This window comes from Callithrix jacchus, chromosome 22 (assembly GCF_049354715.1).
Source record: "Callithrix jacchus isolate 240 chromosome 22, calJac240_pri, whole genome shotgun sequence".
Lineage (NCBI taxonomy): Eukaryota > Metazoa > Chordata > Mammalia > Primates > Cebidae > Callithrix > Callithrix jacchus.
Genome location: NC_133523.1, coordinates 34458247 through 34472195, shown reverse-complemented (window position 1 = coordinate 34472195; position 13949 = coordinate 34458247). Strand labels below are relative to the sequence as shown.

Sequence of the window (13949 nt, the reverse complement as noted above, 5' to 3'; positions counted from 1 at the left end):
CTCAAAAAAAGATTTCTGGAATCTGCCCGCTGCTCACTCCCTACTGACCCCACGTGGCCTTGTCCTCCGGTCCCTCCCTCTTGGCTAGCCCTGGAAGCCTCCTCACTAGCTCCCTGCTCTCCGTCCTTGTCCTCGCCACAGCCAGAGGGACCTGTGAGCACCTCGGTTGGGTCATGTCACAGCCCTGCTGAGAGGCCTCCTGTAGCTTCATCTCAGTAAAAGGGCAAAGTGTCACTGAAGCTCCTAAGGCCCCACCTGAGCCACTCCACCTTCCTCTTCAGCCCATCTGTCTTGCTTGGTCCACCCGACCTGCCTTGCTGTTGAAACTCCAAATTCCTTCCTGAGTCAGACATTTGCATCGTCTCCCTCTCTGTAGTCACAGCTACTCAGGAGGCTGAGGCAGGAGAATCGCTTGAACCCGGGAGGCAGAGGTTGCAGTGAGCCCAGATCGTGCCACTGCACTCCAGCCTGGGCAACAGAGTGAGACTGTCTCAAAAAAAAAAAAAAAAGACCTCTCTGGATGAGGAAACAGGCCCAGGAAGGGAAGGAGTTGCCTGAGGTCCATCTGTGAGTGGCTAACTCTGGGTCCTCACCCAGGTCCACCAGTCAGCTTGGAGAGCGAGAGACCAGACCCTGCTGCTCTGGGAAGAGACCCTCCCAGGCCAGGCATGGCAACTCACGCCTATAACCCCAGCACTTTGGGAGCCCCAGGCAAGAGGATCACTTGAGACCAGGAGTTTGAGACCAGTCTGGCCAACAAAGTGAGACTGTGCCTCTGTGAAAACTAATCATTATTAGCCAGATGTGGTGGTACATGTCTGCGGTCCCAGCTACTCTGGAGGCTGAGGTAGGAGGATCAGCTGAGCTCAGGAGCCTGCAGTGAGCAGGTGATTGCGCCACTGCACTCCAGCCTGGGTGACAGAGCCAGACCCTGTCTCAAAAAAAAAAAAAAAGAGGAGGCCCCCAACCCTCTGCTGCTGCGCTCCTGGCCGGAAGCCTCAAGGGGAGTGCTTATAGGGTGGGGGCCTCATGAATAATTGAGGGTCTCAGGCAGGCGACCGCCCTGCAGATGTTGCCCTGCCGCAGGCGGGAAGGGGGTGGTGATGACATCACTTCCTCCCTTTGGGGCCGCATGGGTTATAAGGCGCAGCAGTCCCGGCCCACACAGCTCCGTGGACCCGTCGGACACCCACCATGCTTTGCCGCGGGCCCGCCTCCCTGCTGCTGCTGTTGCTGCTGCCGCTGCTTCTGCTGGGAGCAGGTGAGTGCGGGACCCATAAGGGGCCAGGGAGCAGGGACTCCAGTGGCCAGGGCCGCGTAGTGCACCTAGCAGAGGCTTCAGGGGCAAGCCTCCAGCTGGGACGGTGCACCTACCAGGTGGGATGATGGGGTATGTGTGGGGATCGGGACGCCCATGGAGCTGGGGGCAGTACTGGGGACAACAGGCAGGGCGCCCAAGCCCAGCACCAGCCTCCTTTCTCCACAGCCGCCGCTGCTCCCTTGGCACTGAGACCCTCCAAGGAGGAGGTGAGGAGTGTGGAGCCCTTGCCCTGCCTCACCTAGCTGGGCCCCTGCCCTCCCTGCACAGCCTGCCCTATGATCCCCACTGCCCTCAAACCAGCCATTCTCCTCCCCATACCCCTCCCCTCAACCTTCCCTCTCACCTAGTACCCCTGCCCCCCAGCTGACCCGCTGTCTGGCAGAGGTGGTCACAGAGGTGCTGACCGTAGGCCAGGTCCAGAGGGGACCCTGCACTGCTCTTCTCCACAAAGGTAAGGAGGTCCCGGGCCCCACTTGCCCTCCAGAGCCCTAATGGACCTCACCACCCCCCAACCCAGGGTCCTGCCCAGGTGTCCCATGTGCCCTCCCACCCGGGGTTCCTGGAGGAAGGGGTCCTCATTCCCACAGCCCTTTTGCCTGGGCCAGGGGGGCACTGCCCAGCATTCACACCTGACAGAGCCCGGCTACCAGCTCCACCCTTGCAGCTCCCAGCAGAAGGACCAGATGGAGCAGGGAATGTCCCCCCCGGGTGGGATGAACTGGTACCCTCCCCTTCCAGTCTGGGCAGCCCCCACTGTGAGACCTTGAGCAGGGCCCAGAACTCTTCAAGGCCTCAGTTTCCCAATTTGAACTCCTGACCTCAGGTGATCAGCCACCTTGGCCTCCTGCAATTACAGGGCCTGCATGCCCAGCCTCAGTTTCCCAATTGGATGCTTAGAGAGCATCCTTTGTCTTTCTGCCAGAGATGTGCGGGACAGAGCCCCACGGCTGCATGTCCACTGAGGAGAAAGGCCTGCTGCTTGGGGATTTCAAGAAGCAGGAGGCTGGGAAGAAGAGGTCCAGCCAGGAGGTGAGGGATGAGGAAGAGGAGGACATAGCAGAGAGGATCCACAAGTCCGAGGTCCAGGAACAAGCCATCCGAGAGCAAGGGCACCGCCAGCTCCACCGGGAGGAGGATGAGGAGGAGGAGAAGGAGGAAGAGGAGAAGAAGGAGAGGAAGAAGGGGCCCATGGAGACCTTCAGTGACCTGTGGAAGTACCATCTAGAGAATGGAGGAGACCTCAAGAAGCGGGTGGCAGAGAAGGCCAGCGACGAAGAGACGGCCCAGTTCCAGGCAGAGGAGAAGGGGGTGCGAGTGCTGGGCAGGGACCGAAGCCTGTGGCAGGGGGCCGAGAAGGGCGGAGGAGAGAGGCACGAGGACTCATCACACCACCACCACCACCACCAGCCAGAGGCTGAGCCCAGGCAGGAGGAGGAGGAGGCAGTTTTGGAGAGGGAGGTGAGTGGGGGATGATGGAGGAGCACCAAGGCAGTGTGGAGGGAGGGCTGACCAGATGGTCAATGGAGTTACAACTCCACAGCCACCAGTGTCGGCCATATACCACCAGATCACAGTGACCAAGACTGACCCCAGGACTGGGTAACAACTTCTGTGCATGGCCTCTACTTCCTATTTCCATATACGGTATGGACTACGGCAACCAAGATGGTGCCATTATTGCACAGAAGCAAGCCAGTGTCACTAGCAAGTCGGCCACCATGAAAGTGGCCGCTGTGCCTGCTTCACTAGGTGACAGACACCACTGCTGGGTCATGGAAGACAAGGTATCTCCGTGATTGGTGGCAGTAACCAAAAGTGCCATTACAGGCTGGGCATGGTGGCTCATGCCTGTAATCCTAGGGAGGGGTAATCCTTTAGGAGGCTAAGGCAGGAGGACTCCTAGAAGCCAGGAGTTGGAAACCAGCCTGGGCAACATAGTGAAACACTGACTCTACAAATAATTTAAAAAATTAGCCAGGCATGGTGGCACACCCCTGTGGTCCCAGCTCTCAGGAAGCTGAGGTGGTAGGATTGCTTGAACCCCGGGAGGTTGAGGCTGCAGTGAGCCATGATTGTGCCACTGCACTCCCAACCTGGGCTACAGAGCAAAACTGTCTTTAAAAAAAAAAAAAAGCCGGGCACAGTGGCTCACACCTATAATCCCAGCACTTTGGGAGGCTGAGGCAGGTGGATCACTTTGAGGTCAAGAGTTCGAGACTAGCTTGGCCAACGTGGTGAAACCCCATCCCTACTAAAAATATGAAAAATTAGTCCAGTGTGATGGTGGGCACCTGTAATCCCAGCTACTCAGGGGGCTAAGACAGAAGAATTGCTTGAACCCAGGAGGTGGAGGTTGCAGTGAGCTGAGATCGAAACACTGCACTCCAGCCTGGGTGACAGAGCAAAACTCCATCTTAAAAATAAAAGTGCTCGCTTCCGCAGCACATATACTAAAACTGGAATGATTCAGAGAAGGTAGCGTGGCCCCTGCGCAAGGATGACATGAAAATTCGTGAAGTATTCCATATTATATTTTTTATATAAATTTTTTAATTGAAAAAATAAAAATAAAATAAAGTGCTATCACATCGCAAGGCACTCATGCCAGGCACCTTTGCCCGTCCCATGCCGCTGCTGTTGGCTGTGGTCACATTAGCCACTACTGCTCTTCCAGGGTTATGGTGGTCAGCATGGTCACCATCACGGTCCACGGTGATCAGAACGACTGCTGCTGGCTGCCACTGTGAGAACCGGCATGGCCCACGTTCACAGTGACTGCGATGGCCTGTCTTTGAAGGTGGGTGCTGACCACCACCTTTCTGACCCCAGCAGGAACAGGAGGTGGAGCGGCTGGAGCACTTGAGAGACGAACTGAAGAAGGTAACGGAGACGCTGGGGGAGCAGCAGCTCAGGAGGGAGGGCTGACCCCTGCCTCGAGCCCTCCTTCCTCCCGACACACCCTGTGGCTTAGGTCTGTTGACCCTGAAGCCTCCACCTCACCAGCACCCCACAACACCCCTACTGGAGCAGGGGAGAAGATGGGCATGCCTTGGAACCACACCTGAGTTGAGCAGGGGGCTGGGGTCAGCCCTGACTCACGAAGCACCCCCACCCCCATGCATTCCCACTCCAACCCTTCTGAGTAAATAAAGCACAAAGAAAAGCACCCTGCCTCCGTGATGTGACAGGGATGAGCCCCAGAAGGACCTGGAGGACCGGGAAGATGAGATCAGTCTGGTTTCTGGTTTTCAGAATTGGGGTTTTATTTATTAAATTGGAAATTATATTAACAATCAAATGAATCAGACAGGGCGGGGGTCGTTAGGAAGAGGTTTCGAGGCTGGGGTGGGAGGCAACCGGGTTTGGCAGCAGCCGCTGTGAACCACAATGTCGTCGTATTCATCCTGGGGGCAAAGGGGACCAGGCAGAGGAGCTCAGATGTCTTCACAGAGCAGCCTAAGAATTGTGTCTTGCCCCAAATTCCCTTGCTCCTAGCTCTCAGAACTCCATTTTCCTTTTTTTAATTTTTATTTTATTTTATTTATTTATTTTTGAGACGGAGTTTTGCTGTTGTTACCCAGGCTGGAGTGCAATGGCGCGATCTAGGTTCACTCCAACTTCTGCCTCCCGGGTTCAAGCAATTCTCCTATCTTAGCCTCTCAAGTAGCTGGGATTACAGGTGCCCGCCACCACGCCAGGCTAATTTTTGTATTTTTAGTAGAGATGGGGTTTCACCATGTTGGTCAGGCTGGTCTCGAACTCCTGACCCCAGGTGATCCACCTGCCTGGGCTTCCCAATGTGCTGGGATTACAGGCATGAGCCACTGTGCCCAGCCAGAACTCCATTTTCAAATTTACTTCTATAGTCGGAGCTCTAGCCCAGCCGACACTCCAGCATTCTGGCAACTAAGGTGGCCCTCCTCCACCCCTTCCCTCTGCCTTTACCCGAATTACTGCATGCCCGTCATTCAGCCCCGCACCTTGCCCAAGGTCAGGTCTGTATTGCTGGGTTCTCTGACTACATCTCTCCCACCTCTGGCTTGGGTCCTGCCCTACCGCTGCTGGTGTTCAAATCACTGCCACCCAAGGTTGTCTTTTCATAACCTGAATTCTCCAGCTCCGACGCTGCCACCCACCCTGCCTGTGTTCACTATGACCAAGGTCTTTTCTCCAACTCTGGCTGAGTTCTACTTTTGCCACCACCTTAGCTTTTCAGCCACGTCTGCCCAAGCTCTTCCCACCGCCCCACCCAGGTCTGTTCTTACTAGTGCCCCATGTCACTGGTGCTGCCACCTGCCTGAGTTCTCCAGCAGCAGCAGCCCAAGGTCGGTCTCCACGTGCACCTAATTATCTTCTCCTGCTTCCTGCCTGCCGGTCTACCCTGACCCCCCAGCTGGGCAGCCCTGTCTCGCCTCCTGACTCACGCCCTCATCTCCGCTGTCGCTGTCGCTACTGCTGCTCCAGGGGCCGGGTCTGTCGTCCTCGTCCTCAGGCTCAGGGGCTCCGTGTTGACGGAGGAGGCGGGCAAGGATGGGGTTGGGCCGGAGCATGGCACTGCCCAGGGGAGTGCAGCCACCGTACATGTGGGCAGCAGGGTTGGCACCTGCCCTCAGGAGAAGCTCTAGTACATCGGCCGCCTGGGCCTCCACTGCCAAGTGCAGGGGGCTCCGGCCACACGTGGGCTCCTGTGGGTGCAGCAGAAGGGTCAGAGGGCCCAAGGAGGGGACCAGCCCCCTCCTGACGACAGCAGCTTCCCCCAGGGTGGTGCTCACCGGTTTGTTGAGGTCAGCTCCGGCATCTCGGAGCAGCTGGACCATCTCTGCATCTTTGTGGATAACAGCCACGTGGAGTGGGGTGTGGCCTGGGGACAGAGTGACGCATCAGATGATGGGGTGAGGGGTCCCCCATGCTTTGATCCTGGGGGAGGACCACGTGGCCTGAGGGTGATCAGGTGTGGGGCTGGTTCCTGAACCTTTGGGTATGTCAAAGAGGTACCTGGGTCCTAAATGTGTGTGTCGGATGGCCTTAGCTTGCCGGCAAGTGCTAGAGCCTGGGCTTTGAGAAGCCTGGGGCTCATGGGTGAAGAGCCTGGGGTCTGTGGATGGGGGGCTGGGATGTTGGGGCCAGGAGACCTAAGTCTCTGCTCTTAATTCACAAAGGACCTGAGCTGGTGCGCTGGCTCATGCCTGTAATCCCAACACTTTGAGAGGCCAAAGCAGGCAGATCACAAGGTCAGGAGATCGAGACCATCCTGGCCAACATGGTGAAACTCCATCTCTAGTAAATCCACAAATTAGCCGGGTGTGGTGGCAGGCACCTATAGTCCCAGCTACTCCGGAGGCTGAGGCAGGAGAATTGCTTGAACCCAGGAGGTGGAGGGTGCAGTGAGCTGAAATCACACCACTGCACTCCAGCCTGGTGGAGAGTGGGACTCCGACTCAAAAAAAAAAAAAAAAAAAAAAAAAAAAGGGGGGGCTACCAAGTGGCTGAAAAGCCTGTGATCTGGGGGTGAGATGCAGGCCCTTAACAATGGGTCCTGAACGACCTCAGTCCATCTGAGGAGGGGTCTGGTACCAGGTGGGCAGGCTTATAGGTGAGGGAGCAGAAACTTGGATGCCAGGCTGTGGGCAGGTGACTCCTTTTTCCCATGAGGCAGAGGAGGGCTGTCCCTGCTGCCCATCACTGGGAACCTGGGGTGCCAGAGTTTCCCAGAGGGCCTGAGCTCTGCATTCCCTGGTCCTAGGTGGGGTAGGGATACCAGCTTGAATACACCCTGCAGGTGGGGAGCCCAAGGGCCCAGCAACTGGATCCTGGCAGCTCTGGGTCTATGAGTGCCAGGTCTGCGTCCCAAGTGATCTGGGGCCTCCAAGTGGGAATCCTGGGTCTTACATATCCAATTGTCAATCATCTGGGCCCTGAGTGGAGGTCCCTGGTCCCGATGCCTGGGTTCCTGAAGCCTAGGCGTGATTTCCCAAGGAGTTCGGTCTGGAATCAGGGAAGAGAGCCCAGGGCCAGGTGCTCTCACCTAGCCTGGGAGCTCAGTCCTTCCCTGGTGGCGACCCTCACCCTCATAGTTTTCAGCCTCCAGCTGTAGCTTCCACTCCTCCTCACTCTCCTCTTCTTCCTTCTCCAAGTCAGAATCGGGGTACAAGGTGACAGGGGTATGGTTGGTGTCGGGATTGTGGTCTGGGCCATGAGCGAGGTAGGTGTCCGGGGCTTCCCTGGGCCGCCGAGGGCGGGGCTGAAGCAGGGCACGGGCACAGGCAAGTGCCCCCACACGGCAGGCCAGGTGTAGCGCCGTGTGGCCCCCACGCTCTGCCACGCACAGCCCAGCGCCTGCTGCATACAGCTTCTCCACCGTGGATGCCTCCCCCAGGATGGCTGCCAGGTGCAGGGCCGTCTGCAGAAGCAGAGGACAGGCAGTAGGGAGTCACACTGGGAACCCCAGACCCCAACCCCTACTCCATCCCCTCGTGGCTCACCTGGCCTAGGTCATTCTGCAGGTCCATGTACTCAGTGCCGGCTGAGAAGCCTAGAAGAAAATCCAGGAAGGGTTCGTGCTGATGAATCACAGCCAAATGCAGTGCCCTGGGGACAAAGACTGGGGTCAGAGGGCAAAATTCAAGTCCTCTTGCATTCCTTCATTCAACAAACATGGGGTGGCTACTGTATGCTAGGCTTTGGGACCACAGTTCTGGAACCCACTGTCAGCTATCTGGGAGGGTCAGAGAGGTCAGAGTTTCATCAGCAAATTTGTGGAACCAACAATGTTTATTCAGTGGGATTTCCACTTCTGCCCAAAATGAAGTAACATGGACCAGACTTCCCTCCCACAAGAAACAAAGAAAAATCAGACGCAATACGGTATATGAAGCAACAGTGTTGAAGACGCTGGACGTCATGCAATGAATCACAGTGGCCCCCGAAAGACAGGAAACATGAGGTGGGCCCTACACTTGACTGCCACAGCTTATGGTCTTGAGAGCCACGGTTGAGAGAGGGGACCCCAAGCAGAGCCCATCAGGTTGTCTGAGGTCAGGAGATGGACATGGAGGAAGAGTCTGTAGAGACCAGGCTTGCAAGAGTCACAGGACAGAGTTGTTGGCCAGGCGCAGTAGCTCACACTTTGGAGTGAGCTAAGAATCAAAGACCAATTGAAAACTAAAATAAAATTAATGAAACCAAATTAATTAACAAAAATTAATAAACCTAAAGCTGGTTCTTTGGTAAGATCAGTATTTATTAACTGCTTCCTGGGACAGGCACTGCCTGCATCACTGGGCATAGGGCAGTAAACACAACAGACAAAAAAACCCAGTACAGTCCCTCATCTGGGCCTTTGCAATTGCAGTTCCTTCTGCCTGAAATGCTCTTATCTTGTTTATCTATTGCCTCATTTTCCTGCTTTATTTTTCTCCAAAGTACTGACAACCTGTGACTTTCTTTCCTTCTCTTACTTTCTGTGTCTTTCTTTCTGCATGTCTTTGTTTCTTTCTGTCTTTCTGTTTCTTTCCTTCCTTGCTGTCTTATCAATCTGTTTAGCCCCACTAAAATAAAACGTCTCCTTCACAAGGGCTTTAGTTTTTTGTCTGTTTTCTTCACTGCCTTTATCACTAGCACCTAAAACGAAGCCTGGAATGTGGTAATATGTAAAGAATATTTGTTCAACAGATGAATCCTTGGTTTCATGGAGCTTACATTCTTTTTTCTTTTTCTATTTTTCTACTTCAATTAGGAATTCAACATAGGAGAACTTACATTCTCACTCTTTTAAGACTTGAAGAACACTGCTCAGAAAACAAGATCTTAGAGTCAGGGACCAAGTATTAATTTCGGAAATCAGTCTAAGGCTCACATCAGGAACTAAGAATCAAAGATTATATTTGGAGGTTCGAAGTCAGGAGAAGCCACAGTTCTAACAAAAGCCTCAGGACTGGAGTCGGGTTTGGGTATCCGTGGACAGAATGTGGATTCCAGGAGCTGAGAATCATAGTTCAAGAAAGGAAGGTCTGAAATGATTGGGTTAGCATCACAGCTGGATAGAAGATTGGTTTTGTTAAAAGTTAGGACTCAGGGGTTACAGGTCAGGAAGTTCAGCATCGGAAATCAGATTTAGGAGTAGGAGGTTAGGAAGCCTCAGGGATCAGAAACTAATGGGGAATCAGACGCCGGGTCCTAGGGCTCCGTTTGGCAACCTAAGGTTCACTCACGTGTCCCCATCCTCAGTGACGTAGCCGAAGACAAGGGGCGCCCACGACAGCCCCGGGCCCAGCTCTGCGACCAAGCCCGGTCCTCCGGGGGCCGCTGCGTCCGGACCCAGGGAGCCCAGGCCGCTGTCGCACCATTCATCTGCGTCGGCAGCTTTTCCCAAGCACGCGACCCCAGCCATGGCCCCCGCCACCTCAGGGGCCCCCCGCAGTCGCTTGCCTGGAGCTGGGCTTTGCCGGCAGTTCTGGCGCTTCCGCCCTGCGGGAAATTCCCCACCACGCCCCCTAATTCATCCAATGATAATATGCTGAATCGCTCGCGCCCTACCCTGGTACCATATCGTGACCAATCAGAGTATTTGGGAGGACTACGACTCACTAGCCGTTTTTACATTTTCCGGGCGCCCTTTACCAACATGGCTGCTGACGCCGCGCCTTCTGGGACTCGAAGTCCGGCCCTAGCGCGCTTTCTTACCTAAGTCTGGGGCGCTCTGGCTGTCGTACGAAAGCGCGGCTTCTGCCGCAATGGCTACTGGGAGTTGTAGTTCTAAGCCCTATCCCGGCCACTCCCATTTCTGGTGCCGTCACGGGACAGAGCAGTCGGTGACAGGACAGAGCAGTCGGTGACGGGACACAGTGGTTGGTGACGGGACAGAGCGATCGGTGACAGCCACGAGGGCTTCAGCACCGTGCCCATGGCAGAGCCAGACCGTGAGTCGGGGACCCGGGTGGGAGGGTCGGGCCGCGCCGGGGCCTAGCTGAAGGCTGCAGGCCCCGGGGCCCGAGGGCGGCCGCTGCGGGGCGGGAAGTAGGGAGCGCTTCGGATAGTGGGATTCTGAGGGTTGTTGCTAAGCGATCTGTATCGCTAGGCTGGTGGGTTTCTGGGTCGCAGGTTGTTCGGGGTTGGTTTATCACATCCGCTTGCCAAGTTGCCAATAATGGCGTGTTTTTCGTATCTTGGTTGCTGAGGACCCTCGCTGCAAAGAACCTAAGTTGCCGCGGTCCCTGTTGCTAAGGGTACCTAATTGTTAGAGGCAACCGGAGGATGCTGAGGGACCCCTGTTGTCCCCTCCTATGGCTTCCCTTCGTATCCGCGCCTCTCCCAAACCTACCGCCTCCACTGCACCACTGCACCTCCCTCCCAGACCTGCCTCCCAGCCGAAGCGTCCCCTCCCTTCTCCCTTCCTTTCTAAACTTCCCTCTGCCTTGTAAACCTAACCCTCCCGCACACACACTCACACTGCTGCGTCCTTCCTAACTCCTCCTGAGTGTTCCTTCATGCCCTGAATCCCCTAGGCAGGAGGAAGGAGGATCGCTTGAGCCCAGGAGTTTGAGGCTGCAGTGAGCTATGATCGCACCATTGCACTCCAGCCTGGGTGACATGAGCCAGGCCCTTTCTCTAAAAAGTAAAAGACAAAGAAAGTCAGGGCCAGACACAATGGCTCATGCCTGTAATCCCAGTACTTTGGGAGGCCAAGGTGGTTGGATCGATTGAGCCCAGGAGTTCAAGACCAGCCTGGGCAAAAGCCCCTACTTCTCCCTGTCCTCCTAAATCTTCCTCCCCAGCCTCTCTGCCCCTCACTAATCACCTCCCCGGGCACCACTTTGCATGCGGATAAGATATTTTCTCCCATCCCCTCTTTCCCTCTGCTCCAATTTTACCACCACCCCGTCCCAGTGTAACTAGGTTGGTGGGTGTTCTTGCCCCCTCACTGACAATTTGAACCCTTGTGTTCCCCCCTTAATCGTTCTCCCTACTGTAACCACCTCTGCTCCCCTCCCCCAGCCTCTCACCCTCTGGAGACCCAGGCAGGGAAGGTGCAGGAGGCTCAGGTGAGATGGGGGAAATGGTGGAGGGGAGGAGAGACATGGACTTGTTCCACATCCCATGCTGGGGGGAGGTGGCAAAGGAGAGACAGTCACCCCAGGGCCCTTGGCTCATTGTCCCAATCCTCACGCCACCCAGGGCAGCTTTATGGGGACAGGCAGATTCTGGGGATTGTCACAGAAGAGTTTGCAGTCTCGAGTCCAGGCTTGCCCTCCCAAACTCTCCTCCTTCCTTGCCACTGCCTCCCATCCCTTCTAAACCAAATTTGTCCTGGGCCTGGAAGAGACAGGTGTCCCATTTGGTCTTGGAACACACAGATCTCATGGACAAGTAATGGGAAAAATGATCCGACAGCCTGATGATGAAAGGAACTCAGGGTACGGGCGGGGGAGGCAGGTGCAGTGGCTTATACCTGTAATCCTAATAACTCAGGAGGCTAAGGCATGAGGGTCACTTGAGTCCAGGAGTTTGAGGCTGCAGTGAGCTATGATTGCATAGTGACACTCCACCCTGGGTAAAAGAGCAAGACCCTTTCTCTAAGAAGTAAAAAAGAAAGAAAGAAAGTAACTCAGGGCCCGACACAGTGGCTCATGCTTGTAATTCCATTACTTTGCGAGGCTAGGGTAGGAGGATCGCTTGAGCCCGGGAGTTTCAGACCAGTCTGGCCAACATAGGTGGCCCCCATCTCTATAAAAAATTTAGAAATTAGCCATGTGTAGTGTTTCATGCCTGTAGTGCCAGCTACTCAGGAGGCTGAGTGGGGGGAGGATTGCTTAAGCCCAGGAGGTTGAGGCCGTGGTGTGCCATGATTGTGACATTACACTCCAACCTGGGTGACAGAGCAAGACCCTGTCTCAAAAAAAAAAAAAAAAGGAATAAAAAGAAAGAAACTCAGGGCACTGTGGGAGCACAGAGAAAAGTTTCTGGGTCAAAGAAGATTCCAGCCAGACCAGTCCCTGGAGGAGTCTGCAGGCTGGTCTAGCCATCAGACACAGCATAAGTGAAGAGTGACTTAGAATTTTCTTAGACAAGGTGAGAAATGGTGGTTCACACAGCAGGTACAGCTTGTGCAAAGACCTGACCTGGGGGCATGAAGGAGTGTAATGGTGTGTTCCGTAATTGGGCAGCTGGTGGTGGTCAGCTTGTGATAGTCGTGGTTAGCGTTGACTGACAGCTTACTTAGGCTGGGCACTGTTTAGTGACAAATGTGCCTCATCTCATTTCATCTTCCTGGCATCCCTGTGAAGAGAAATGCCTATCATGGCCATTTTACAGTTGCAGAATTTGAGGCAGAGTTGTTAAGTCACTTATCCTCTGTCCCTAGGTGACAGGAGTAAGGAAGGGTTTGAGACCGGGCATGGTGGCTCACGCCTGTAATCCCAGCACTTTGGGAGGCCAAGGCGGGCAGATCACTTGAGGTCAAGAGATTGTGACCATCCTGGCCCACATGGTGAAACCCCGTCTCTACTGAAAAATACAAAGCTTGTAGTCCCAGCTACTCAAGAAGCTGTGAGGCAGGAGAATTGCTTGAACCTGGGAGGCGGAGGTTGCAGTGTGCCAAGATCGCTCCACTGCATTCCAGCCTGGTACCTGGTGGCAGAAAGAGACTCTGTCTCAAAAAAATAAAAATAAAAATAAAAAAAGGAAGAGTTTGAGTCCCCCAGCACTGGGTGCACTGCCTGCCAGCAGCTGCCAGGAGAGGTGGGCAGGCAGTCTCATGGGAGCCTGAAGGCACCTGCCAGCACCTCCAGCTCTCCCTTAGGCCAAGCTGCAGGGACATGCTGGGCACAGGCCCTCCACAGAGCCTCACTGTGTACAGCCTGAAAGAGTGCCAGCCCACCCACACCCCCGAGATTGCCTTTCAGATGTGGGGTGGTGCAGAAGTGGGCATCAGAATACTTCACAAATGCACAGTGGAGCCATGCTGAGGGTATAACAGCCTCCTGTTAGACTGTGGCAAGTCACTCGCCTGGCCCCCAAAGCACCACCACTGTCAGAGAAAAAGGTTGAATGTGAAAAAGGAGCCTCAGTCCCAAAGAGAGAGATGTAAAATGCAGCATTGTCCGTCACAGGGCCAAACTGGAAACAGTCCAAATGGCTGTCAGTGGATGGGTTAAATGAACTATGGTTCATCCATACAACCTAAATCTATGCAGCTGCTGTGAAGAATGAGGTGAGGCCAGGCACGGTGTCTCACACCTGTAATCCCAGCACTTTGGGAGGCAGGAGGATCACTTGAGCCCAGGAATTCGAGAACGGCCTGGGCAACATAACAAGATACTGTCTCTCTTTTTTTTTTTTTTTCGAGACAGAGTCTTGCTCTGTTGCCCCGGTTGGAATACAATGGCATACTCTCGGCTCACTGCAACCTCTGCCTCCTGGGTTCAAGAGACTTTTCTGCCTCAGCTTCCCAAGTAGCTGGGATTACAGGTGCGTGGAACCACTTCTGGCTAATTTTTTGTTTTTTAGTAGAAATGTGGTTTCACCACGTTGGTCAGGCTGGTCTTGAACTCCTGACCTTGTGATCCTCCCGCCTCTGCCTCCCAAAGTTCTGGGATTACTGACTAGCACCGCGCCTGGCCCACTGTCTCTT

At 54.8% G+C, this 13949-nt stretch overlaps 3 protein-coding genes and 1 non-coding gene across 18 annotated transcripts in view; 3 read left to right on the top strand and 1 right to left on the bottom strand.

The window, feature by feature from the left end:
• The first annotated feature begins 1118 nt into the window (after window positions 1–1118).
• On the top strand, window positions 1119–4487 carry CCER2 (coiled-coil glutamate rich protein 2). Of its 4 annotated transcripts, none has more exons than XM_078359338.1 (6): window positions 1119–1261; window positions 1487–1527; window positions 1685–1772; window positions 2244–2779; window positions 3996–4064; window positions 4154–4487. In XM_078359338.1, the coding sequence occupies exons 1-5, from the start codon at window positions 1195–1197 to the stop codon at window positions 4035–4037; spliced, it is 774 nt and encodes a 257-aa protein (XP_078215464.1). In that variant the 5' UTR covers window positions 1119–1194; the 3' UTR covers window positions 4038–4064; window positions 4154–4487. The 4 variants fall into 4 exon arrangements, with proteins under 4 accessions (XP_078215464.1, XP_078215463.1, XP_003735613.1 ...); XM_078359337.1 differs by having other exon boundaries at window positions 4151–4487; XM_003735565.6 differs by lacking the exon at window positions 3996–4064.
• LOC118150336 (U6 spliceosomal RNA) lies at window positions 3748–3853 on the top strand. The gene has a single exon (XR_004738449.1). It is a non-coding gene; the product is annotated as a U6 spliceosomal RNA (small nuclear RNA).
• Window positions 4488–4559: 72 nt separating the features above from the next.
• Window positions 4560–10345, bottom strand: NFKBIB (NFKB inhibitor beta). Of its 9 annotated transcripts, none has more exons than XM_035286167.3 (6): window positions 10004–10345; window positions 7804–7909; window positions 7388–7721; window positions 6094–6182; window positions 5746–6006; window positions 4560–4725 (listed from the first exon to the last, which is right to left on the bottom strand). In XM_035286167.3, exons 1-6 carry the CDS (start codon window positions 10099–10101, stop codon window positions 4624–4626), a joined length of 990 nt encoding a protein of 329 aa, XP_035142058.1. In that variant the 5' UTR covers window positions 10102–10345; the 3' UTR covers window positions 4560–4623. The 9 variants fall into 9 exon arrangements, with proteins under 9 accessions (XP_035142058.1, XP_035142060.1, XP_035142063.1 ...); XM_035286169.3 differs by having other exon boundaries at window positions 9857–10052; XM_035286172.3 differs by having other exon boundaries at window positions 9908–10052.
• SIRT2 (sirtuin 2) overlaps window positions 10122–13949 on the top strand; it is a 27364-nt gene continuing 23536 nt past the window's right edge. For 2 of the 4 annotated variants that reach the window (XM_035286163.3, XM_078359314.1), the window contains exons 1-2: window positions 10122–10239; window positions 11315–11361. In XM_035286163.3, the coding sequence (XP_035142054.1) occupies window positions 10224–10239; window positions 11315–11361 (63 nt within the window). In that variant the 5' untranslated portion in view covers window positions 10122–10223. The remainder of the gene's footprint in view (window positions 10240–11314; window positions 11362–13949) is intronic. The other 2 variants (XM_035286165.3, XM_078359312.1) reach the window with 1 other exon arrangement.

Bases quoted from the DNA above. Each gene is read 5' to 3' on its own strand.
- CCER2 (XM_008987970.5), top strand. From the start codon at position 1,195: ATGCTTTGCCGCGGGCCCGCCTCCCTGCTGCTGCTGTTGCTGCTGCCG. The intron at 1,773-2,243 runs GTAAGGAGGTCC...TCTTTCTGCCAG, and splicing joins CACTGCTCTTCTCCACAAAG to AGATGTGCGGGACAGAGCCC. The intron at 2,780-4,150 runs GTGAGTGGGGGA...TTCTGACCCCAG, and splicing joins AGGCAGTTTTGGAGAGGGAG to CAGGAACAGGAGGTGGAGCG.
- NFKBIB (XM_035286166.3), bottom strand. From the start codon at position 9,710: ATGGCTGGGGTCGCGTGCTTGGGAAAAGCTGCCGACGCAGATGAATGG. The intron at 7,910-9,531 runs GTGAGTGAACCT...CTTTGTCCCCAG, and splicing joins GTCACTGAGGATGGGGACAC to GGCACTGCATTTGGCTGTGA. The intron at 6,183-7,387 runs GTGAGGGTCGCC...CTCTGTCCCCAG, and splicing joins GGAGGCTGAAAACTATGAGG to GCCACACCCCACTCCACGTG.